This window comes from Emydura macquarii, unplaced genomic scaffold (genome assembly GCF_026122565.2).
Source record: "Emydura macquarii macquarii isolate MOO-44397 ecotype Brisbane River unplaced genomic scaffold, CSIRO-AGI_Emac_v2 contig_1263, whole genome shotgun sequence".
NCBI classification, from domain to species: domain Eukaryota; kingdom Metazoa; phylum Chordata; order Testudines; family Chelidae; genus Emydura; species Emydura macquarii.
The window spans coordinates 6643156-6670551 of record NW_027131400.1 but is presented as its reverse complement, the minus strand read 5'-3'; the positions used below and the strand labels follow the sequence as shown (position 1 = coordinate 6670551).

The 27396-nt window shown below is 40.6% G+C and overlaps 1 protein-coding gene across 8 annotated transcripts in view; it reads right to left on the bottom strand.

Moving 5' to 3' along the window:
- Nucleotides 1-27396, bottom strand: part of TPK1 (thiamin pyrophosphokinase 1) — a 448492-nt gene that overhangs the window by 139178 nt on the left and 281918 nt on the right. For all 8 annotated transcript variants that reach the window (XM_067550355.1, XM_067550351.1, XM_067550354.1 and 5 more), the window contains 2 exons: nt 22219-22314; nt 4398-4544 (listed from right to left, as the gene is read on the bottom strand). In XM_067550355.1, coding sequence (XP_067406456.1) covers nt 4398-4544; nt 22219-22314 — 243 coding nt within the window. The remainder of the gene's footprint in view (nt 1-4397; nt 4545-22218; nt 22315-27396) is intronic.

Sequence of the window (27396 nt, the reverse complement as noted above, 5' to 3'; positions counted from 1 at the left end):
AGGAATGTGAAATAGTAAAAAAATATAATTTCCACTATTATGTAATCTTTCTTTTGAAAAAATCAAAGGGCTTCACAAACATTCGGCCAAAAAGCAAAACTCAAAGGTATTATTATACCCATTTTACAGACAGATAAATAAAGGCACAGAGAGCAGTTAAGTGACTACCAAGGGCATAATATGAGTCAGTGCCATTGCTGCTTCCCTGACAATCAATCATATTTTCCAATTCTACAGATTCTGCCCTACTCAGAATAGCCACATATCACTCAATTCATTCTGTTAAGATTCACAATGAATGAGGCAGGGCTGAAGAGGAGAGATCATTCTTATAAAATATTATAAAACCTGACATTAAATTGATTAGGTTACATAATTTCAACATATTTAAAAACACATTGTATGAACAGGGATTATAGATGCTTTACCAGAAACATCTACTGTCCTCTGACAAATATTAACTTATAATACAGGTTACTGCAATGAACTCTACCCAGCACTACATCTTAAAAGAATCCAGAAATTTAAACTGATGTAAGACTGAGGCAGCTTCCTTAACAAGTGGTATATCTCAGTGGGAGGACATGACACCAGTGCTCTGCGATCAGCATTGGCTTCCAAATCTGTTGGTCTTCATGGCAAAATGAAAGCACCACCCCTTTATCCAGGCTTTTGGGGAATTAGAAAAATGATAGATTGGTGTCTGTGGGTGAGGCTAAATAATTTTGGGGTATGACTATTTCTGTTAGTTATTTTTGAGGGTTGGGACTAGGGAAAGCTGTTGGCTTTATGTTTATTTCACTCTATTTCTATCTATGTCAATATATGTACAGCATGGGGTAAGTGTTCTCTCTTTTTGGGTTATAAATCTAAACAGAAAATATATAAGGAGTATAGAACACAGGAGTATAGTATTAGTTCTGTATTAATAGGCAAGAGTCTAAGTTTACTTGGAGCGAAAATGCTTTTTTGCTTATGCTTTACTGACCCAGAAACCTAACAACAAAAATGGATCCTTCCTCCCCAAGAGAGTATGCTTTCACATTTGCCTGCTACGTGAACAAGGATTTTCTAGCAAGATGTTGTCACAGTTCAGGGCAACTGTGCTTGTGTTCTCCCTCCATGGTCCAGCAAGCAGTACTGAGTTTACTATGGCACCAATTGCACCGTCATGCTGGGCCCACATTCGGAAGGGGCCCATAACGACACATACCTGTGGGCAGGGAGGGAGGCATTGGCTGTGGAGGGACCTGACAGTGGTCAGGCACAGTAACCCAATCCGCCACTAGAGGGCGGGAAGAGGAGAGGAGAGAAAAGGAAGTGGCTCCCACCCCAGCTCCAGAGGAGAGGTAGAGATCCTGACCCCACTGTGACCCATTGCTCCCGGCCAGCCCCTCACTCCAGGGACTGACCCCACACCCCTGCTCCATTTACCTTTGCCCCAGCCGGCTCCTGGCTCCAGACACCGAATGCCCTACCCTCCCTCATGCAGTGCCCAATTGTCCTTAGTGGGTCCCTTGTTCCAGGGACCAATGCCCCTGGCGCCAGGACCAATTGCTCCCCTGGGGGCTCACAAACAGATATAAACATATTTGGTGCCAGACCCACAAAAGGTTAATCCAGCCCTGACAGCAAGGGCACCCACTTTTAGGCTTCTGGCTCCCAGCAGTCACCTTGCTTGAGCAGAAAACCCTATCTTTTCCCCTCCCTAATGGGGTTTTTCCAGGCCACACAGTTCCCTGACTACCAAATTATCTAAATAGGCCAGCATCTGTGCTTTGCTTTTTCTTCAGCGGCTATCAACATCATAATTGGCCACAGTTATAAGTCACCACAGCTCTTTGTAAGCAAGCACATTTATTTGTAAAGTAAAAGCATTAGAGAGAAAACATATTAAAACAATAAAAGACCCTACTCATATACTAATATACCAGAAATCACCCCCATTCCCACAAGACCTTTGGTAGGTGGTCAGTCCTTAAAAACCAACATAGAGGTTTTTCTGTTATTACAAATTCATAACAACTTCAGCTTGAAGTAAGAACCCAGACTGTACACATCAACCTGTTTCTTTATACAGCTTGGGCCTTTGACCTCCAACCTCCAGGAATAGGTAAGCAGCAGACAGTGGAGGGAATGGCTTCAAAAGGTTGAGGTTTTGAACAACTGGTGGAGGGCATTTGCTTTCATCTCCCCCTAAGTATTTCCCAGGAATTCCACTTCACAGTTATTGCCACCCCAAAACATTCTTGTCTGCACATAGTTCAGCATAGTCTTCTGATCATCCAAGCCCACAATAATATGTAACCTTTGCATTTAATGCAATGGACTCCAAAGATACTTTAACTTAACTCAATAGGGTTTTTCCAAAGATACTGCAGGAAATCGTCACATTGGTCACAGATATCCTTTGTAAGTGTATAATTTGTATTAGTGCATCATGATATCACACTTCTTTTGTTTCACAGACTTGCATTCTTTCAAAAAAGCCTGTTCATCTCTGATTCTCTCTTTCCTTGATTTTAAATTACAAAGAAAAAGAGCTGTGATTTGCTGTAGCTATTTACAAGAGAAACTATCATAATGTAAGCCTAAACTTAATTGAATAGGAAGAAAGTACTTCCAGTTTAGGAATATTATTTGTTCCTATTTATAAACTACTTATTTGATCTTATCTGGAAAACAGAGGGTAAAATTATTTTCCAAAAGGACTATGGTAGTGGATTGAAGATAATGGAGATGACAACAATGGAATGGAATGTTGTGTTAGTTAGCTTTAAGATTGCTGTAAGATTCCTGCCCCCTGAATCTGCCTTTTATTTCTGAATAGAAAACGGTCTGGAGTTATAAAAGTCATCAGCTGGCAGTACTGTACATCAGCCAGAAACTGAGTGAAAGAAGTAATATCCTGTGCCAATGAAAAACTGCATTATCAAATTTTGTAAAAGTGTAATAAAGGAGTAAAATGTTATCAGTAAAACAAACCAAAAAAATCACTTAAAATACAACGTAAATAAGTAATATGATAAAAGGATATTTGTTCAAGTTGTTAGGGAGCTAATTATTCCTTCAAAAAAAAAAATCACACAATTATAACTCTGATATTTTAAAAGTCATTTATAAAAAAAACCCCAAAATTAAAATAGATATATGATCAAAGCAAACATTTTAAAATGCTAAATGGGACATTCCTAATCTTACTGAAACTCCTCAAAATGTTCCAACTAGCCTTTGCAAAAGTCTCCTAAAATTAATTTAGTGTTACTACAGTACAATATGAGCAAATCATTCACGTGTAAATTACTTCCCACTATCAGATATGATCACAATTATCCTTCAGCCCTGGTTTTCCCTCACTTTGTTCCATATCTAGCCTTTTAGCTCTGTAACTAATAATCGCAGTCATTCCTTGTCATACTGTCAAATGAGCTCCTGTGCCCAGCATCCTTTCTGCAGAGTGCCTCATGTTGATAATGTAGAATTTGCCTCTGTGGATTTAAATCTGCAATCTTCTCTAGAACCTCACTAATACCTCTCAGATTATAGTGAAGCATGCATGCATAGTGTAGGCTTTGTCATCAACCTTGCCAGTGAATCTCACTTTACAAGATAAATTGGATAAGTTTATAACTAGTTAAACTTCTAGAAATCGAACCATCAGAAAAGATATTTCCAAAGAGAAGCCAATAAGTAGCTGTTAGAAAAAAAGCTCTTTGATGCTTAAGTTTTCCTTCTGAATTAAATCTTAAAAGTGAAAGTTGTGCAAGAAATCACGTGTGTTTTTTTTTGAATCAATAACTGGATTAAAAACCTGAACATCACAAAATCAACACATTTTCAAATAGATTCCCTCTTTAATCACGTCTGTATTTCAATCATAATGAATTGCAGCACTTGGATTATATGAGAATTCTGACTGACATGTTTTTCAAGCCCTTGAATTTTCCCCTTCTGTTTCTCTCTCATATGTCAGTCATATATGTATTTCTGTTCAAAATGCAAAAAAAGCAGAGATGGGATCTAAATTGAATTATATTAGAATTTAATTTAAAAATTCAAAGACACTTTCATTCATAACCAAGCACAGAACTGAATAAAGTTTGGCTCTTACAAACTTTTCACTCTTTTAATCCCCCCCCACTCTATTTAAAATCCATTCCTGGTGAGTTAAACCTAATTGCTACAGACAGCAAGATGCAAAATATTCCTTTCCTGTAGAGGTGCAACCATGAGTCATCTCCTAATTGCTATCAATATATTTTAAATCAAGGGTCTGATCCTATAATCCTGAAGCAAGTAGAATTCCCACATGAGGGAAATGGCAGTTTTGACTGTTAGAATTGCAGGGTTTATTATGGTATTATGCTTATTACGGTCTCACACTTCATGTCACTTACAGGTTGAAGTAGGTAGATGAGGGAGCACCCCTGAATAACTATAACGGGAGAGGGAGTGATATCTGTTGCATGAAAGAGAGTCTCCACTGATGCCATGGCTTGGTCAAAGCGTCCTCCAAGTCCACCCAAGGTCACAATCATATCAATCTAAAAGGAAAAAAAACAAAAACAAAGTAAAAAGGGAGAACTTTAAGGACCGTTCTTTAAATACAAAAAACCCCCAAAGTTTATATGATGGGAATGAAGACAGTGCTTTCACTTTAGTGGCTTTCGCCCAAATGAAGTCTTTGGAGCAGGTGTGTTCTTCCAGGATTTGGCAATCTGTCTGCTGGTGATTGCTACAGCATCTATGGGCTGCTATTGGGATGATTGCAACTCCACTCAGCTTCAATTAATTTGGGCTTATGTGATTGTGAACTCACTGGCAGCTCAAAGTCCAAATCTTCAGAGGGGTCTTATCTCACATTAGCTGCCCATGTGCTCATTAATTAAACTCAAGAACCACAGGAGAGGGCACTTTTAAAGACACTATCTGTAGGGGCACTTGCTCTGTGTGCCCATACCAAAAACAGAGGCTGATATTAATGTCATTCCAGTACCACTGAATACCATTATGTGACTCATGGCTTAATAAAACTTTATGTATTTGCCAGGGCTGTAGACTAAAGCTTTATAAATTCATTCTCTGTGATGGTTAACCTAATAACTAGAGACCATCTATAACATCATGCATGCACATGGTATTTTTCATCCACAGATCTCAAAATACTTTAACAAATATAAATATTATTTTACAAATGGAGAAACCAAAGCAAATAAATGCTTAAGAGCCATATATTGTCACCCTCGTGTTGCATAACACCTTACTCCATGAGTAGACCCATTGACTGGTTTGGTCTACTCAATCAGTTTTTCATTAGTCAGTGTAAGGATGGCAGAATCTTGCCCTGAGTGATCTGTATTTTGCCCCATAGCAAGTCAGTGGCAGAGCCAGAAACAAAACTCAGGTCACCTGTTCAGTTCCCCAGCCTATAGAAAACACTGCCTGACCGCTTGGGATAGGTCACAGGGTCTGGAGACTGTGTTCTATTCTCAAATCTGTCACTAAACTTGTTGCATGACCAAACGCAAGGCACAACCTCTACATGTTGTTGCTTCCCTTAGCAGTAACAAAGGAACATTTACTAGTCTTTGTAAAGTGCTTTCAGACCTCAGGCAACAGGTGTCATCTATGTGTAAACTATGATTATTACTTGTACTATAATGTAGGTCAGTTATGCTCAGAAATTAATTTTTAAGAAGCTATTTCCACATTAGTCATGACTAGGGTTTTGGCGCAACACAGCCCTAAAACTTTTACAGTCTGCTTTGACAATGGCCATCTGGTGGAATTTCCAGTTTTATAGAGCTTTAGTCTACAGCCATGGTGAATACAGGACATTTTACTCAACCTGTGAGCCACATAATGGTACTTTGTGTATCTGGAATGATATATTAATAAACATCAACTTCTATTTTTATTACCACCACTAGGACTTTATGATTCTTTTGCATATTTGTTTGCATGCAAATTAAGCGCTTTTCCTTTAGTCAAGAATAATACTGCCTTTCCTAGTATCACAAGAACCTCTGCCCCATAACATTACGTTGAATTAATGTAATAATTTGCATTAACTGTGCACATTTAAATTAGAAACATCCAGAGCCCTTCAATGGAGAGAGCACAATTTTCCCCTGTTGATAAAGACCACACAAATCTAAAATAGAACCAGGGAAGTCTTGGGTTTTCCTCCACTTTCCCTGCTTGTCTTACTGGTCTTCTGTTTAATAAAGTTATACAGCAAAAGTCTCTGGCTAAATTAAGCTATAGTCTTCATTGTATTGATTCTACTGTAGAAACAAACCGCTTTAATTTGACTAGCAGCAACTCCTATTTAACAAAGCTGAATTTGATGTGGGTTTTTTTGTTTTTTTTTAAAAAGAAAAAATGAACTCCTTTAAATCACTAACAACAGAAAGCCCCCAAACCTGCAACTGACAGCATGTAAGTAGATTGTTAGACCCATCTGGAGCTCCACTAACATCAAGGAGGCTCTGCAAAGGCTCAGTGGACTACCCCTATACAACATATGGTCAGCTATAGGATTGGGGATTTAATTAGCCCCAATGATCCAATTTTCCAAGAGCTGAGCAACTGCTCTTTAGTTTTATGATGTGAGTTTTCTACCATATGTGAACTCAGAAGGATTGTTTTGTTTCTTTTGGCTTTGATATTTTCTGTCTTTTAATTAAACGGAAGGGAGCATACTTTATTCCGATTTGTTAGACTGTTATGATGCAATTTGAATATTACACTTAATATTTAAACACAAAACATTTAACTTGGGATGGATGAGAGGGGTGGAAATTTGGCTAGTTTTCCTCATGAATTCTATTTTCCCTCCCCAGCAAAACCGCCAATTTGGATGCTGAATTTTGCTCTCAGCTATGCACACAGATTATGCTCTTGCCATGAACTATAGGGCCTATTGGAAATAATATTGTAAAGTCCTGAATGAATTATTATTTTGCGATACTGGTATAAGTTTGCTAGTTAAGAAAAAAAATTATTAAAGTTTTTCTATTTAAAAAGTGTACTACAGTATATATAAAAATGGTCCAAAATATTATTCCATTTAAAATAATGGCACCACACTATTTTGGGAGATTAGTGTATAATACATTAATTTTTTAAAAAGAGTTTAGATCTACAGTGTTTTAAACATCAAAGGAATATCCCATTGAGCACAAAAGATATAAAATAGCAGAGTTGGGTGAAAAAGCTGATATTCATTTTCACGTGATCCTTGTATCTATGATTCAGGAACTATTTGGCCTTGGAAAAACATATAATGGAACTATGATGAGAAGACAAGTGAAGACGGCAGCAGCATCATAGAAGCATGAACAGAAAACTAAGATTTTTGTTGTAGGCATCCATGCCTTTCACAAAAGAGCTCTGGCATCAGTAGTGATAAACATTATACTGATTTATAAAGGACCTGTTTGAAGCACTAGGTGTTGATGCAAACTTTTTAACACATACACCGTCCCCCCCCCAAAATCTCAACAGTCACTGTGTCAGACTGTATCCCTATGTTCACCACTTTTACCAAAATATGATAATTTTGTACAAAGTATACCTCAAGAAGTATTATTTGAAAACTCACAATTTGCTCAACATTAATGTCCTGGTAAAGTGGGTGTACTAACACTGTATGTATAGTTATAAGATTCTACGGTATAAGACTGCTGAGACATGCTCCAAGTTTAGAAAAGCAGCCCAAACCAGTTCCTCAGAGACAAAAGGTTAGCCAGCAACTCAGCCTCCTGTCATCATAATCAAGTGGACTATTACCAGGTTAAGCAGCCATTCTTTGGCAGGAAGAAGAAGAAAGGAGGAAGACATTTACATCTTAGCAAACAGACTTGGTGTTGCCTGAACCCCAGCTGGAGATGACTCTCAAAGAAGAGACATGCTATAGAAGGGAGAACAGAGGATACATATCACCTGTCTCCCCTCATCTCTACTCACAGCATCAACAACGTTTGAAAGACAAAAGGAGCATCACTGAATTGTAGGAGGAGTCCTGGCTTAAAATCCAGCCAGACTGCTATGATCATGTGGGGAGAAAAACCTTTTTGCTTTCAATTCATTTAGCCTGATAAATTAGATATTAAAGGTAAACCACAAACTTACTTCTTTGTAACCAATTCTGACTTTTAGGCCTCATTATTTGTATTCACTTAAAATCTATCTTTCTGTAGTTAAAAAACATGTTTTTATTGGTTTATCAAAACCAGCGTGCGTTTGAGTTGAACTGTTTGGAACCTTCATTTGAGATAACAGGGTTTGTGCATATCATTTTCTATTAATGAAATGACAGACTTTTTATGAGTTTGCACTGCACAGAAGGTAAGAGCTGAGCAGTAGAAGATGCATGTTCTGGGGACAAGTTTGGGACTGGGAATTTGCTGGTATCATTTTGCAGTATGATTCAGGAGTGGCTTGCTAGAAGTACTCATATAACTCAGCTGAGAGTAATTTACATGCTAGAGGCTGTGTGAGAGCAGGCCAGGAGTGGTTGCTCTCATAGTGAAGCAGTGTAAAATGCACCTCAGATTGGAGAATTGAGGGGACACAGCTGTTCAGCAGTCCAGCTTGTACCCTGGGGAATACCTCAGCACATCCTCCAAAAACCACAATCCCTATTTCAAAGTAAAATCATGACCCAACAAAACAAGAAACTCCTTTCCTACCTTGGATGTGCCTCACAGCATGCCCTGAAAACAAACAAACAAATCAACTTGCCCAGGCCCCCAAGAAAACCTGCTTATTTCAGACAATGGGCAAAGGAGGAATGAATTCCAAAGCTCAGGACTTTTCACAGATTCATATATTTTAAAGCCACAAAGGGACTATTCAATCATCTAGTTTGACTTTCTGTACAACACAAGCCATAAAACTCCACCCTGTTACCCCTGTAGTGAGCCCCATAACTTGTGTTTAATTAAAGCATCTCTTCCAGCAAATCTGCACTTTGACCATCAGCCCCCTTATCTACAATTTGTTTTCATAAAGTATTCTCCATTCAAAGCAACGAAAATATAAAACATTTTTTAGGAATTTTTTAGGAATCCTTAGGAATCACTGCCATTTAATAACTGTGTCTTGACAGGGTTGTACTTCTCGTACTCTCTTTAAGACTTATACACATTGTGTTGGATTTTACAGGCTCTCTCACTTTAATTCTGAGATTTCAGGAATTACTAACATACAATAAAATAATACAGCAAGGGAGTAAAAAACATATTACTTTGTACTGGCAGCTCAAAGACGCTTTTAGATTTCTCTCTCACCCAATAAGACACATGGTAACCATGGTGAACAATGGCTGCCATCACATCATAACCAAGTTGCCTATTTTTTGCTAAACTCTCCTATTTAAATGGACAACTGGCTTTAAACAATATTACTCCATATACACTGGTCTCGCTGACTTCTTTCTTGTGTGGATAGGTTAATTAGCAATAAGTTAATTATGTAATTAAGGAATGTGTATTTAAGGAACAAGTAAAAGGGAAAGGAGCCAGGAAGCAGTGTGAAATGGATCTCCGATCTACACATTTCTATTATGATCATCACTGTGGTATCTCAACGCCAAATACAAAGTTAAGAACCACAGAATTGTCTGCAAAGGACACCCACTCTGCACTCTTTTGCAGCATTTTCACAGTCAGCCCCTGGTTGAATTACTTGCTGTATTCTAAGTTCTTATTTTGTGGCCATCTGCATAGCATTGGATAGCGTGAACATGCAGAACGCTGTAGGTTGGTCTTTTCAAGAGGAAACATGTGGCATTGGAACCTATAGCATCTTATTATCTCCCTTAGAGAAAAACTGAAGAAGATACGATTGAAGACTGATCCTTCCACGACTTCACTCGTGGGCTTTCATGAAAGAATGGCTGCTTGACCAAACTCTCAAATCTGTCTCAGAAAACTGGGCAAAACCAATGTAGTGCTGCATGGTCCAGTCTTCTTATAGTTTATATGCAAGTCAGCAGCACCTTATGATTAAATGTCAAAAGCTCCCAAGAGACTGATCATATAAGCATGGATGTTTTGTCCCTCCTCTGTAGCCATGGAGATCATCCATCTCTAGTGCTATCTCTGTGCCACACCCTGGTCAGAAACTTGATTGTGAAAGGAAAGAACGATGTTTCCTTTTACTCTCCCATTCCTTCATCAGTTCTCACTCATGAAGAAATTATCCCTTTGTCTTTAATTTTTCTCTCTTTCCCAATCGTCCATCCTTCCCAGATATTGGAGAGCACTGCCCTTCATTTAATTGCTACAACACGTAACAAAGGGGTTTAATTGGAAAGTCAGATATCTTAGCAATACCCACATGCCTGAAGTGTATTTACATGTAGAAAAATGACTGGATAAATGGCACTGAGTTATGTTTATTGTCTCTCGGTGAGACTGTATCAAGTTTGATCAGCTCAGAAGAAAAAAATATTTTTCTCAGTCAGCCCTGCAAACTCAGCCTGGAATCTCAATTTCCAACTGTACTTTATCTGCTTCATACATCAGCAGCAGCACTGAGGATTCTGCAGTTTGGAATGTAGTTGACAATTCTTTTGCTGATGCATGAGCCAGAATAGATTTTGGTTCACCTTCCCGTAGCTGTATCAGCGTTAGTGCTAACTGGAGTGTAAAGTCGTCAATGTATTGTCATTTTACTTTGTGGCTTGAGATATATAAATTTAGGGATCTATTCATATTTCACAATTTTTAGGCTAAGTAGCTGCTAAAATCAACTTTTTTGTTTAATAATATATGTTGGTCCTTCATTTCCGAGTAAATGTACCAACATATACCAACATCAAAAGTTTGCTCAGGTACAATCCTCTTACCGCTAGCAAGAACTTGCTCATTGCTCTAGCCATCTGACTCGCCAAGGGAAAAAGAGCTCTCAGATGATGCCTGTCACTGTACCTGAAATGATAGCTCTCAATCAATTTCATTGTCACCTCACTGATTCCATTAATCTTGACATTATTTCGTTCCAGGTCAGTTGCCAGCTCCTTCACAAAGTCGCTCTCTATTCTTATGTTCCTTCCCTCACATTTTTGCTACAGTACTTTACTATTCATAGCCCTTTTTTTAATTTTAAGAAGGGAGGATTTAATTCATTTTGATAGCAGTGATAATATGCGAGTGGACTGTGCTAGTCTGTCTAAACTGAGCAACGTATTTGACAGTGAGACACAAAAGGGAAAGATGATCTAATGGCTAGATCAAGGAACTGGGAGGTAAGGGGATTTCTATTCTCAGCTCTCTTATGTAACCTTTGGCAAGTCACTTAAATTTTGGCTCTGTAAGGAAGGAAGGACAGTCTATGTTAAAGGCACTGGGCTTGGAGTTCATTTCCTGACTCTGCCACAGACTTTATGTGACCTTGGACAAGTCACTTAATCTCTTTGCATCTCCATTCTCCGTCCGTAGATCAGAGTAATAATATTTCCTTTCTCCCTCTTTTTGCCTGTTACAGTGAAATTCTATGGCCTGTGTTATGCAGAAAGTCAGGACAGATTATCAAAATAGTCCTTTCTAGCTTTAAACTCTATGGATGATGGGTATAGTATTAATTACTGCTACTACCATGGCTTTCCTCAATGGAGAAGTGGACGCTAAAACCATTATTACAACACAACCTATTTATTGAGGCTGTGTGTGGGAGTCTGCATGGTTGCTGCCCATGTTGTACTTACTCTGTAGCAAAAAACAGGATTTCCGAACTGTTAAGTACTACAATCACTGTTTAAAAAAAAAAAAAAATCAAACAAAAAGGAAGCACCTAAATTTGCAGCAGCAGATATGCAACTCTAAACATACATATTCAAACATGGATACTAAAGAGCATTAGTCATCCATCTTGTATCCACAAGCCAGTCCCTTCCATAACCATTACAACTTCACTTTACAAAGCAGTACACATCCTTAGTACCCTGTCTTACAGCTTGTATTTCCAGTTAAATTAAGTAATTACCAAGAAGGGTGAGTTAACATTCTCTCAGTGATCTCTATGGGGATCATGTAAAATCTGTACCTACTGCCAGAGATGTGCTTAGCATTGTGCAGATAAATTAAAAGGCACAGTCCTTGCCCCATAGAGTTTACATTCCATCAATTAAGAGCCCATTGAAAAATTATCCTATTTTTTCACAATAATTTGTGAATGGTTTAAATCTCATGTTTCATTTAAATAAACTCTTGTAGACCCTTGTAGTCTGATTATTGGCTAAAGGAATAGATTACCTCTTGAATAGAGGCTCTCTTGAACCAATAAGAATCTTTTCCATATCTTCGATTTGGTTTGGTTCAGGCCCTACATGATTTTCTAAACGAAGCTCTAAATTTAAACCTAAACAGACTTTCTTCTGTAAAATACATTGAAGCTTAATCAAACTTTATGCCTGTTGAGCTTTTGCAGGTTTAAAAAAAAAAAAAAAAAAAAAAAAAAAAAAAAAGAACAGGAATGCAAGAGTTCCAGTGAAATCAACCACAGCAAATCCAGCAAAGCAAATCACTGCTCCCAGGAAAGAATTTAACTGAGATGATTAAACAGCTTCCCTTTTCCTTGAAAGACCAGTCCTTCACTGCACTGGGGCCTGAACTGAATAATGTGATTCTCTGGTCTGATAGTTTGATGCTCCAATCTGAAAATAGAGGACCCTGGGAAAGACTAGAGAGGAAAAAGCTGAATCAAGTATGACTGAAAACAAATTAACTGACAAAGGTAGTAACAGTGAAGTAAGTTTTAATAAGCCTGCAAAATATAACCTATATACATTTACCAGCCACTGGTAAAAGTACAATGATCAACAGGAGTTTATACCAGAAGCCTGAAGTTTTGCATTCAATCATTAATAGCAATAGCTGCAATGAAATACAAAGGATGTGGATGGACTCTCCTTGACAGCTTGTGGATACTGTAATGTCAGGGTTCCCAATACTATCCCATTTTAAAATCTAGACTTACGAAAAATTCATATTGTAAGGATTATTTGTTTTAAAAGGTTAACCATTTTTATTTGTATTTCAACATTTTCATATCACTATGTAGCATAACAACATTATTCTAGCAGAAATGCTTATTTTGGGGGTGGGGAAAGACAAGCCTATAAGGGTCTTTTTTTATCAAATTTTGAATAGCTAATTATCATTAAGTATATATACTTTTTATAAAGTATATAAACTTTTTAACATACTAAACACCAACTATGAGACTTCTAACATCTGTGCCTAAAGTTAAACTCACCAAATCTTTAGATAGGGCCTTAAATAAGTGGCCTTATTTTCAAAAGCGCTGAGCGTCCAACCGCTCACGTTCACTTCAGTGAGTTTGATAACAATCTGGGGATCCTACTTATGAAAATGTTGGGCAACACAAACTTAGTCATCAGCCTTACAAAGGAATCCACCCTTTTGCCTGCACTGAGTTTCCTGTTGCTGGATCTGCTTTAAGTCCTTGTCTACACAAACATCATACCACTGTAACTCTACTGGTATAGTTGATGTGTCACAGCCCCTCAACCACCAGTGGGACACAGTTATATTAGTATAGCTATATCCAGTGTGAAGGAGATTAAGGTATTCTGCTATAAGGCACCTTTATACTGATATCACTGCATCCACATTAGGAGTTATACTGATTTAACTATTTCAGTAGAAAAAAAAACCAATATTCCCACCTAAAACAGTTATACCAGTACAAAACCTGTGTTTAGACAAGGCCTAACATAGACACACCCTGATTTTTAGTAGTCTCACATCTTCCATTTCAAGAAAATTTGCCATTGAGCAAGAGAAGTTGCCTAAAAAGCTTGTGGCCTTCCAGTTGTTTGCATAGAGTCAATGGTTTTGCTGAGGATTGCTTTCTTGAGTTCCCTATCCACTAAACTGCCAAACAAACCCTATTCCCCACAAGAAGGCTTAGAATTTATTTTTTCAGAATAGCAGCAGAAAGTCAGAGCACACCAAGGGAGACTCTCACCATCCACTTCTGCTCTGATTTTGAATTATTGCCACAGTTCAAATACAGTCACCTAGGGAGTACAGAGGGATTAAATAAATACAATTTTTGTAGTACTTGAAAGTGTCTATGCACCTCAATTATTGCCTATGAAATTATTCTAGTGAAAGCTCTTAAGATATACCATCAGCCTTAATGTCCACAGCAGTATCATACAGGAATTTGGTGATAAATATGTCCCTTTCACATAAAGTCAGGACCTTGATCTTTCTTTGGAACCTGGAAGCACTGAGCCCCTTCATTATAGAAAGGCATATCACGTCATGGGAGCCTTCAAATTAGAAATTCCTATAAGTAAAAAAAGTTGACGTCGGGTCTTCCGTGTGAGGGAGTCTATTCTATTTCTCCTGTAGCAAAGATAGATTAAGTACTGCAGCCCCTGAAGAGGTAGTGGCCTCTTTTAGAACTACTGCAGTGTATTCAGAGTCATCTATGAGAACCAGGCCTATTGATTTGTCACCTCAAGTTAAATGTCTGCTCTTTTCTAAAGAGGAGAATCAAAAGCTGGGACATGTAATGATCCTCTGGGGACAAGTGAATCAAAATAACTAGTGTTCCAGCTTCAGAGATTCTACACAGACATTTATAATCTAGGTCTGATTCTCCTCTTGCATCAGTATCTCTAGTGAGGTCAATGGAGTCACAGTACTATAAAACCAATGTAAGAGGTGAATCAGGTTCACGCCCAACAGTAGTGAAATCGTTGTCAAGCTGAAGCACTAAGGCATACACAAGTCCATTCCTACACTAATCCTGGTGTAACTGTCACAGATCCTGCTGAGTGCCTCTTCTTGGTCACTCAACCAGAGGGAATCCAGCCACTGAATCCCCAGGTGTTTTAATCCTCTGGAGTCTGAACAGACACCAGGCACCGCTGTTCTCTTAGGACCTCTGGGATGTTGGAGGACTGGTGCAATCTGAGTTGCCTGACCACTGTTTTGAGGCCTAGCATAGCTTAAGTTGCTTGCTTGACTATTTTGGTCTCTGTAGCCTGACATCTTCCGGTTGGCAGAGACAAATAGGAATACTGAGTAACGTTGCAGATGTCTCAGTTTCTGCATACCACGGAACATAAGACGATGAAATACATAATACGTATGCTTGCAGCTGCACATAGATAACGGTGATCGGAATAGCAAGTTATCCTTGAACGTCTGGGGGTACATTTTTCCACTGCCAAGAGGCATATTTTCTCACTGCCACTCCTATCAGCAGATGTTGTTTTGACGACCCCAATTATCATGGTGAGAATAGAATGTAGTCAAGAGTGAGAACCCAATGTAGGTAATAAAATATGCAATAATTAATAGATAGGTAACGAGACGAAAGTTGTGTATAGAAAGGTATAAAAAGTCACCACTTAGACAAAGAGGTGCGCTCCCTCAACACCTGATTCTGCGGGAGGTGTTGCCAGTCGGACCACTGGACCAGAGGATCCACTGACTCCCTGGAGAGGCCCCTGAAAGAAGGCTGTGTACAGGAACGGCTTTCGAGTAACTGATTAGCTCTCCAGGTTTAGTGAGTATATTTTGTAATTAATTTTGGGCTTTGTATTTAACTAGTATATTTATAGAAAATCTTGCACATTAAACCTTATTGATCTGCAAATTGGGCATAGTGTGTCTCACTGGTATCCGCACTGATCACTAAGTGTCCAGTATCAACATGGGAGAGATCTCGGGGTGAAGATCTTCTATCTGGAACCCCACCTCCCCCAAGAACTGTGTCCATATGGCCCTCTTCCCAGCCCCTACTGCTGCCTCCTCAAACACTTCCTGTATCTTAAAACATACCCTCTTCTGATATGCCATCCAAAGGTATGAACTTTATGGATTACCTCTTCAAGGGGGCACATGGTAGTTATAACTTCTAAAATGCACAGACACATTGCACAGAAATTTAACACCATTTATCTTTCATCACATGAGAAATACACAGATCTACAGAAAAATAACAAACCCTACACGTATTTCCCTGCCTCAATTTCCTCATCATTCTAGATCATTCTTTGGGATGGAGTCAGGGTCCTTCTGCGGCAGTGCATGGCTTGTGTTTTGAAACTTGGCACTTTCTCTAGTTCAGTCAACTTTTCTGATCTTGGCTGATCCACACCCTTCACTCCTACCCCGTGCTTCTTGCGGAAGTCCCTGAGCCCGCAAGAAGGGGCCGCAGGGGTGGTCAACCCACGGCTCACGAGCCATATGGGGCTCTTTGCTCCTCTGAATGTGGCTCGCGATCGCAGGTGGCTCTTTGCTCTGAAATTGAGAAGCATCTGTGGAGGGGAAAGTGAAATTGACAAGCAGCCAGGAGGGGAAAGTGAAATTGACAAGCTGCCCCCCAAATTGACCAATTGCCATTGCCAATTGTCTTGGGAGTGTAAGAGTGGAGGGGAAAGCAAAATTTACAAGCTAAGTGGAAATTGACCTAATAGTGAGAATTGTTGGGGAGGGTAAGAGAGGAGGGGAGCTTTTCAATTGAGAAGTGAAATTGACAAGCTGCTGCAGAAAATGAGGGATCAGGCGAATTGTCAGGGAAGGGTAAGGAAAATGTGGCTCTTAGCATTATCAATAGCTATTTTTTGGCTCTTCAACTCTGACTGATTGGCCACCCCTGCCTTAGTGAGTCCTCTTAAACTCTTGCTTTGTCAGCTTTGTGTCTTTGTTTTGAGACTTTTTTACTCTCCCCACTTTCCCTGAACCTGCAGAATAATTGGGGGAAGTATCCAGCCCACCCATTGTCATTCAGATGTTACTATCTGCACAGGCAGTCCTTGTTCTTACGACCCACCATGGCCTCTCGTCTGATAGAGCAATGACACAGCCTTGCCAGTGCATGGTAAATTCCACTTAAAGACAATGATACAGAAATATATATAGTAATAATTTCATAATATCAACCAGAATTCATAAGATGTGCAGACAGAGCTCCCCAATCATCACAGAAAGTTATTTAGGCTCTTCCGGAAAGTGCCAAGTGGCACGTTGTGCTAACACCCTCAACTCTCCACAATTACAATGAGAAATGAGGGGGCTCAGCATTCCCCAGAATTAGGCATTACGTTGACAACACTTCAGATTCCATTGTCCAATCAGGAAAGATTTACTACAGGCTTGTCTACATAAAAAGTTAAAATGAATCAACTAAAGCTGCGAAGTTAAAGTGCAAAAGCTAAGGAGTGAAGTTAACGGACACACGTTTACTTTTGTGCTTTAAACTTCACACCTTTAGGGCGCATCTACATTGCACACTTCCTTCCGCGGTGTGTAGCGTAGATACATGCACACTCCACCTAGCACAGATATAAACTGCAGTGTAGACGGTGAGGCACTGCTTAGGAAACTAGAGTAAAGACACACCTGAAGGGCGGAGGTATGCAACTGAGTCGATACCCTACACGGCTCTCTACTTTACCCAAGCTATGCCTCCCCCCCTCTACACTTTATTTTTAGCAACACAGTGTCCCATTGACTCCCTGCTCCTGGAGCCTTTCCCCACTGCAGGAAAGATTTTGACAGTGGGGAAAGACTAACAATAGAGAGGCAGCAGGGAAAGGCTCTGCCAGCTTCCTGCTGCTGGAGTCCTTCCCCCACCACAGAAAGAGACTCTAGCAGCAGGGAAAACGCTTTGTCAGGGGCATAAGGCTTAGCTTTTCTCCTCAGCCTCCCCACAGCCACAGCCTTTCCCCATGGCAGTCAAAGGCTCCAGCTGCAGGGAGCGGCTGAAGCCTTTCGCCACCGCCTCCCCTCACCACAGCCTTTCACGGACATGTGTAGCTACACACTGGAGCGTGGACACAGACTGCTTTTCATTGCAGCGTGTAGCTATGTGTACACTACAAGTCACAGCCAGTGGTGTGTAGTGTAGACAATCTTAAACTTAACTTTCCCGAGTGTCCCTGTGTAGACAAGCTCCTAAAGGGGCTTCTTAATAACTAATGCAGATACTTCAAATATAAACAGTCCTCAAAAGCACAGGCTCAAGGAGTCAAATGAGCTTTCGTTTGTTCATCCATTATTCAGATTTACAGGCAATTCTTACAATCCAGTGATAGGTTGAAACTGTTATCTTCGTCTGGAAGGCACAGATTGTTCTTTAACTGTTTAATCTAAAATAACATCTACTTCTAAAACTGAGCTCTGAGACTTTTAATATAGCTTTATTATCCTTTCCACTAAAAATGCTGTAGCAGACCTTCATTTCCTTATATGCGCCAAAAATATAAAAACAAATTCTATTGAAATTTGTATTGCCTTTCAGAGGTTTAATGTTAGTGCTTTAAAATGAATAAAAACATCAATGTCAATGTGGAAAAGTTAAAGAAAAAGAAAAAAAAATGACATTTGTTAAGGTCACTGATAATATATTAGCATTTTCATTTAAAAATCACATTTTTCAAAGGTTCAGTTTCTCCACAGCTTCAGAACCTAGCTCTTTCAAATGGAGTAAGATACAGTACAAGTCTGAATTTGAACATTTTTTCCTTTGGTTTTGTCATTCTATAGAAAGTGTTTGCAGTAGTTCAGTTTCTTTCTTTTCTATTCAAGAGAAACTATATCATGCACACACATTTGTGAAGTCACGGGTTTATTTTGCAGTGTTTGAACTGATATTGATACTGCTGGGTGATGTGCCGTTTTGGGCAGTGACTCAGCTAGTCTCATATAAGATGTTAAGCAGGGTCAGGGTTGGTCATTTCACACATGGGAAATCCCAGAAGGAAAACCCAGGGTGCTATGTGAAGGGGTGCTAAGTGATTCAACAGGTGAGGACTCATGACTTCGAGTCAGTACCGAATCTATGGTCCATTGTGGTAATACATGTATGAAATGACAGGAGGTGCCAGATTGTCACTGAATATAGAACCCGAGCTAGACCAGTCAGGGTCAGTGAAGATGACATGACATTTTTGCCAGAGGAGATGTTTTAGCCCCAGTACTTGAGTCAATTCAAACCTGGATAATTCCACTTTATCAATTTAAAATTAAGCAGGTAGTTTCAACTGGAAAAGTTACTTCTCGCTTTCCCTCTTGAAAACTGATCTGTAAAAAAAGAGGGCACTCAAAATAGCAAGGGGTGAAGGGAAGAGAGTGGGTGGTGATTAAGTTAGACTAGCAGCAGGGTTAGTGGGGTAGGAAGGGAAACAAGCAGGCAAGTACCAAAGATAGGGAGAAAGAAAAGCTGGATGGCAGCAAAAGCTACCCGGAACTTGACTGCACAACTTTTTCTGATCCTGAAATTCCTGGCTGCATCTGAGAGCCCGAAGTGGAGAGATGGGGCACAGAATATAAATCTACTTTGGTTTTGTGGTGTGGGGCTTTAAACACTACATTTATTCTGACTCTTTGAATGATCTTATAAATCCATCACTAGAGGAGAAAAGAAAATGCAAGCAACATTTTCTCTAACTAAGACATATTCTAGAATGAAATGAAGTTGTATGAAGAAAGGTTATTAGCCTAATTCTCCCCTTATTTACATTGTTGGTAACTTTATAGACATCAGTGGCATTACCTATGCTCGTCACTAAAAAACAGTGTGGCCTAGTGGATACAGCACTAAACTGGGAATCAGGAGACCTGGGTTCTACCTCTGGCTCTGCTACTGGCTGGGTTACTTTGGGCAAAGCACTTCCCCTCTTTGTGTCTCACTTTCCCCATCTGTAAACTAGAGACAAGGATACTGACCTCCTTTGTAAATTACTTTGAGATACATAATACTTTACATCAGGAGAAAAGCTGGTGTTACTGTAAGTGTGTTTAACACAGAAGTTTAAAGGGTTCCTTGTAGTAACATGCATTAAATGAGAGGAAATGGGGGTGGGGGGAAGCACTGTTTATCTAGGAAAGCCAGGTTTCATTAAACAGTAGACACAATATATTACTCCAGAGAGGGATCATCCTAAATAAGTTTATTGCAGATATTAAAATGAAATGACATTGTCCAAATACTGATACAAAAGAGGATTTCATGATTAAAGTGGTAAAACAGGATGTGCCTACCTAAACATCAAAGTGACTTAAACAGTATAAAAAGGGCACATGCCCAGAAGGAGGGAGAGCTTTCCTGACATAGAACTGTGTCCCATGGACCCTGTGAGAGTCATGAGCTAGAAGAAAAATATAAAACAGAGAAAGATCTGACAACTTTGAAGTCTGGAGTCAAATTGTGTGTTGCTTTACACTTCACCCCTCTACCGTACCCGTTCAACCCCAATGAAAGTGAACAGGGTTGGACAAGGGATAAAAGAATCTGCCTTTTAGAATTTAAGTAGTATAATCTTGCTCATACCCCTTCTATAACGTACTACCAATGTCTAATCACACACAAAATTTAATGATTTAAAAATTATAGAATGATTGTTATTTTTTGCATATAATGGTGATTCCAAATTTAGGGCATGTAAAGCAAGAGCAAACACTCTAGAGGCAGTAGTAGATGCCATACTGAATCAGTACATGAGCCTTTTTTGAGTGTCTAAGGAACAGTAATCACATATGCTTAACCAATGATGCTATGAGAGAGTTACTTTTGTTAGCAAAACATTCCCCTGAGACACCTGCATGATTCATCTTGACTGACATTTAACTTTCCCAACAGGAACAGAACTTCCACTAATGTCACCATAGACATAAAAGAAACAATTTCCATGGTGAGTATAAGCTACTCTCATGCCAATCCAGGAAAAACTCTGCTTGAACATCCAGGCTTCTAATTGTTACATTTTGGTTACAGTTGATTGTGATCATGCAGTACAGATTGAGTGCAACTAATTTCCTAGCTTTTTATCATTGCTTACCTGAAGAGCAAATAAGGGACATAGGATAAGCTCAAAATATTTTTAACAAGTATGAATGACACTTTCTTCATTTTACAACTTCAACACTAGTACAAGGAGAAAGTAAAGTTGTTAGGACCCTCTGTATACTTCTACTTGACTAGCGTGACTGGAGTTGAGGCAGAAAGTAAAAATGAACCTGCACACATAGGTTAAGTTCTGGCACCAGGAAAACATCTTTCACTCAATAAACTGTCACGTAAAGGAAAGGACTTTCTGAAGCCAAAATCCAAAAAGTACAATGAAAAGTCTTCCTACATACCAAAATAGAGCACAATAAAACATCTTTCTGTTCTCCTCAAACCTTCAGACACCATGAGCTTCTTTCACCCTCTGTGGCTTTTACTTTTGGGGAACCAGGTGATAGGGTGGCTCAACAGAATTCCCTGCTGGAGATCAAGCTGATCATCAGGATTAGCCTTTGTCACAAAATCAGATGGTTGTTAACCTTATCTGATATCAGCATTGCTTGCATCTGGCTGCACTCAACAAGGTTTTAATCCTCTGGTTTGGGGGTCCATTTGACTCACACCTTGATACTTTTTAGGCCAACATTTTCCAATTTGGGTTCTGAAGGTTGAACAGTTAATCTATACTTAGGTATTTAAATTAAAGAGGCCAGATTTTCAGAGGTGCTGAACACCTGCATCTCCAATTGAAATCAACAAGACCTGCAAGCACTCAGCGCCTCTAAATCAGGATCAAAGTTTCTCAGGCTCGGCACCTAAAAACTGGGGCTTCCAAATTAGTGTCCACACTACTACTGGCAAATTACACTTAATATCTGTAAGCAGAAGGAAACATCAACAAAAACTAAAACTTTAGATTTGTGATGCAGTCTGGGATTTCTTGCATCATTTATGTATATTGAAGGAGTGATTGCTTCTAGCACCCACCTTATGGGTAGAAAGAAAAAGGTCAAAAATGGAAAATAAATGTGTTTTCTCCATCAAACTGCATGGCTCTGAACTGATGGCAGGTTAGGTATTTTATGCAATAGACACCACAAACAAGAAATAGCCAGCATTTACATACCCAAGCAGGACTCTTGCTTTGAACACCAGTTACCAGACACAATTGCTTTTCAACAGTTTAAGTAGCTGATTAATACAAATCAATACAAGCTGTCTTTTAAGAAAGCTGTTTGTTTGTCTGTCTTGGGTAATTTCACCTAGCAAAAGCATAAATATTTACTCCATATGCGGTAAATATGGTGAAGTCTCAGACTGTCAGGGCTACGGTAAATAACCATTTCATTTCAGTGCAAACTTAAAACAGCAGCCTAAGTTCCCTCGGGAGGAAGAGTTATCACTACCACAGATTGAAAGATTAGTTGGCTTTACCTGGAGACCTTTTTCTTCTATCTTTTTCTGGAGTATCTCAAGACACTTGGTGAAGTCAGTGAAGTCTTGATCCGGTGTCTCTATCAACTCACACCCCTAGCAATTCAAAAAGGAAACAAAACAACAAAAAAGGCAATTATTTCTTAGTTTCAAGAATAAGAAAAAATGGTTTCTCTTGTCATTTGCTGGTCTTATGATGTATATAATGACTATGTAGATTAGACTGTATATTGGTATATGTTCACTTTAATGAACTATGACCCACTTGCCCACAAGTCTGTGCATGGAGATGCAGAATCAGAATAAAACCATAAGGTTGTGAGATGCTGAGGACTTAAACCCCAAACTTAACTAGGCACATGAGTTACCTTACTAAACTCAGAGAGAATATTTGTGGGTCTGGATATGTGTGTCCTTAAGTGCTTTGTTGGATCGGTGCCTTTCTAAGCAATGAGAGTTGCAAGCACTCAGCAGCATGAAGGATCAGTCTTTTTTCCAGTGGCTGCCCCAGCCCTACACAGTGCTGCAATTGTTATATTTCTGCTGCATGCTGAAACACATGTATAAATGTGAGACCACAAAAACTGGAACTAGTAAAGTTGTGAGAGTTAATTTGCAATGATTTAAAAATCAAACCTCCTTACACTACGATAAGTTATATAAAGGGGAACATGTTAAAATGGAGCGGAGTAGGAGTTCAGATTTCTTAATTCAGAGTTAAAATAATTCCTAAGCGTCTGCCAAAGAGCTGAGTAAGGAAAAGTAAAGTATGTCTACCATATAAAGTCACCATTCAAAGAGGTTTCAAGGATACAAAACACGCATATGGCATCATAAATTATAATAAGAACCATACTTGCTAGATTTAAAGGTTCCCTTACCTACCACTTCAAGGTCTCCTTAAAAGCTTCCTGGCTCTATATCTGTCTGATTCATTTTATATTTCTGCCCAACACTGTACTGACCAACAAGAAAATTAGGTCCTCAAAACATAGTAGAGTCTAAAAAATATTGTATACAGCACTGGTAAGGCAAATAAAATAAATCTTGTCAAGTTTCTCCCCTACCTCCATGGTTAAAACATAGAGCCAGAAACTCAAAATGGGTAGAATTCACCAGCCAGCATGCAAGCAGCGCTTAGTTAATTGCCTACAGCACAATGACAAATCCCCAGTAGGAACACACAATAACTGCTTATTTTGCTCACTGTAAATGTGTTTTCTATTTACAGCTGGAATTTATACAAGAACAAACGAAATCGCAACAAACTGGGGAAGGGGAGAAAGAGAGAAGGGAATGGCACATATTTTGTTCCCAACACGTCTGCACCCCAAAAGCTTTTGAGGGGGGAAACCAGTTTACTTGTGAAGAACGAAGTGGTGGCTTTTCTGGCACCTCAGAGTACTCTGAAGTTTAGGGGCATATTATGGTTGTTCCAATACAAGTGCACGGGGAGTTCCTTCCCCACCCAGCAAGCCTGTGCAGAAGGCAGCAATAATGCTATTGCCACCATAAACAGATAGGGAAAACCTAGCAGTTATTGTAGGGCTCCTGGGAGGTGACAGGTAGTTTGGGGCATGGCAGTATTTCCATTCCTCAATCTAACAGCAAAGGCTAAGAGGCAAGCCCTGTGGGGAACAAGCACAAGCTACAGAGCTCCTACAGGCGGAGAAAGGGCTGTAATGAAGAAGTTACTCATGCTGTGTAGTAATGATCGTTCTTCGATATGTCCCCCCATGGGTGCTCCATTGTAGGTGTGTCTATATCTCCGTGCTGCTGATTGAAGAACTTCAATAGCAGTGTCCATTGGGCCTGCACATGTGCTGTCTCTTCTCGTGCTGCACCACAAGGCTAACCAGCGCACGTGGGCAAACCCTTCTCTACCGCAGAGTCATAAGCAAGAACTCCAAAGCAGAGAGGAGGAAGGTGGGTCCAGGAGCACCCGTAGTGGACCACATCTCGAAGAACCGTTGTTACGGCACAAGGGGAATAACTTCTTTGAGTAGAGTCCAAATGGGTGCTCCACTGTAGTGACCACCGAGCAGTACCCCCTTGGAGGGTTGGGACTTCAGAGTCATGTTAGTCACAGATGACACTACTGTGGAGCCGAAGATGGCATCAGAGGCAGAGTCCCCGATAATCATATAATGTTCTGCAAAGGTGTGGACTGACACCCACATTGCTGCTCTGCAGATCTCTGAGATGGGGACATCCTTAAACAAAGCGACAGATGATGAGATCGATCTCATGGAATGTGTATGGCTTGAGTCTGGAGGGGTCATGTTACGAATTTGGTAGCACTGCCTGATGCTATTGAAGACCCACTTAGAGAGCCTTTGGGCTGATATTGCTGAGCCCTTAGACCTTTCCACCATACAGAGGAACAATCTAGGAGACTTCCTAAAGCAGTGCCCCAAACTTTTTACCCCCACACCCCATCCATGCCCCCCCACTGGGGCTGAAAGCGGGGCCACGGTCATGGCTGGGGGCTGCGGCTGGGAGTGGAACCATGGTCGGGGGCTGTCATTGGGGGCTGAGGCTGAGAGCAGGGCTGCGGTGGTCAGGGGCCCTGGCAGCCAAGGTGGGGGCTGGGCGCCAAGGCTGTGGGCCAAGGCCACAGCCAGGTCCGGGGCAGAGAGGGGCTGGGTGGCACTCCCTCCCCACTCCCCTTAGGGGCTGGCCCAGGCCCAGATGTGCTGCCCCGAATGTTCATCCACACCTCCAGCAGGGGGCAGGCCCCACAGTTCGGGGTCCTCTGTCCTAAAGACTTTTGTCCTTTTGAGGTAGAATGCAAAGGCTCTCCTAATGTCTAAGGTGTGTAGTATGGCCTCCCTATTGGCTCAGTGAGGCTTGGGATAGAAGACGGGAAGGCAGATAGACTGATTCATGTGAAAGGAGGTGGTTACTTTAGGGATGAACCTTGGATGTGGACTGAGTGTAACTTTATCTGGGAAGAACACTTTACTTGGGGGTTGTGCCATCAAAGCTGCTATCTCCCCAATTCTTCTAGCTGAGGTAACTGCTATCAGAAAAACAGTTTTCATCTAAAGGTATATTAGCAAACTAGTGGCCACAGTTTTGAAGGGGAGCCTGGTCAACCCTTTTAATACTAGGTTTAGGTCCCACAATGGGGTAGGAAGCTGAGGTTGAGGGAAGAGGTTTGTTATTCCCTTAAGGAGCTGCTGATTGATTGAGTGCGATAGTACTGAGTACCGCCCTATGAGTTGGTGAAACATTTTGATAAGTGCTAGGTGGACCCTGAGAGAGCTCAGGGATAACCCCAATTTTTTAAGTATCAGAGCATATTCCAGAATATGTGGAAGAGTTGCTGATACCGGAGAGATTTGTTGGAACGTGCATTAAATCTGAAATCTGGATCATTTCTGCAGGTAACTGCATCATGTGGAGAACTTTCTAATGTGTAGTAAAACCTCTTGAACATCCTTTGAGCATGAGCTTTCTAGGTGCTGTAATCATGTAGGAGCCATGCTTTGACACGGAGGATCCCCAAGTTGGGGAGTATGGTACACCCTTTGTCCTGTGAAAGGAGGTGCAGAGTGGCCAGAAGGGAAATTAGCAGGCACATCATGAGCTACATTAGGTAAGGGTACCTGATCTGTCTTGGCGAAGTAGCAGCAATCAGGATTACATAAATTCTGTCCCTCTTTATTTTTAGCAGGACCTTTAGCTGAAGAGGAAATGGAGTGAAAGTATAAAGAAGGTCCTTGTTCCAGGGGAGGAGGACAACATCGCACAGAGTGCTGTCGATCCCTGCCCTGGAGCAGTATCATGGACACTTCTTATTCCGGTACGTGGTGAACAGCTCTGTGAACGGTGCTCCCCATTATGTGAACAAGTTGTGAAGTACTGACGGGTGCATCTCCCACTCATGGTCGTGCGGGAATTTGTAATTGAACTCTACATTTCCAGGAGGTAAACCACGTACAAGGTGATAACATGAGAGATGCACCATTCCATAGTCTCGTCGCTTCCAGGCATAGGGAGGGCGCTCTGGCCCCTCCCTGATGGACATGCAGACTATGTTGTCTGTTAAGATTTTCATTTGTGACTTTCATTTGTGATTTTGTGATTTTCATTTCATTTTCATTGTGCTTCAGCGGGAGGAAAAGGGCGGAAGCATTCATCATCGCTCTCAGTTCAAGGAGATTAATATGAATGGGTATCTCTGCATATTGTTGTGAGACCGTTTATATGTGCGCCCCATCCTTCGGGGGATACATCGGTGGTAAGGAGCAGTGAAGGTGATGCCTGTGAATAGGGGGTCCCTTTGCATGCATTGGCTGGGTTCTTCCACCAGTCCAGTCTGATTCTGAGAGGTAGTGACAGGGGTGTCATCTGTAAACTGAACTGAACCACAGTTGGAGGCACTGCATGTGGAGGCTGGCCTGCAGAATCGCCGCCATGCTGACTGCCCTATGCCCCAGGCGCTGGAGACAGATTCCGGCTGGGACTTGAGGGCTGCACTGAGCTGTGTCTGTGAGTGAGACCAGGGATAGAAACCTGTCTTGAGGTAGGAAGGCTTTGGCCTGAAGCCCATCTCAGTCAGCCTCTATGAATTCCAGGTGTTACTTTGGTGTGAGGGTCAATTTCTGGGAATTGAGCTGTAGGCCCAGTTCCACAAACAAGCGTATCATGGCCTCTGTGGCTCAACAAGCCTCCTGAAGGGACTGGGCTCTGAGAAGACAATCATCCAGGTAAGGGTAGATCATTATCCTTTGTGATTGTAGATGAGCAGTCACCACTGAGAGCACTTTGGAAAAAACTCTCAGGGCCGATGAAAGTCCAAAGGGGAGGACTCTGTATTGGTAGTGGTCATGTCCCAGAGTGAACCTGAGAAAATATCTGTGAGCCAGTAATACTGAAATATGAAAGTAGGTGTCCTGTAGGTCAAGGGCCGAAAACCAGTCTCCCTGTTCCCATGTTGGGATGATCATCAATAAGGTGACCATCTTGAACTTCTGAGCTTTGACAAACTTGTTGTTGAGCCCCTCCACACTGAAGTATCCCTTTCTGCAATCACTAGCAGAGAGTCTCATCTTCTCCCTTCAGACAAACTACGGTTCTTCAGTCAAACCTAGGAAGTCTGAATTACTCTACTAGTGAAGGTCTATGGCAACTTTTACCGTTTTATATTTTCTGTTATTAAAAAAAGCCATA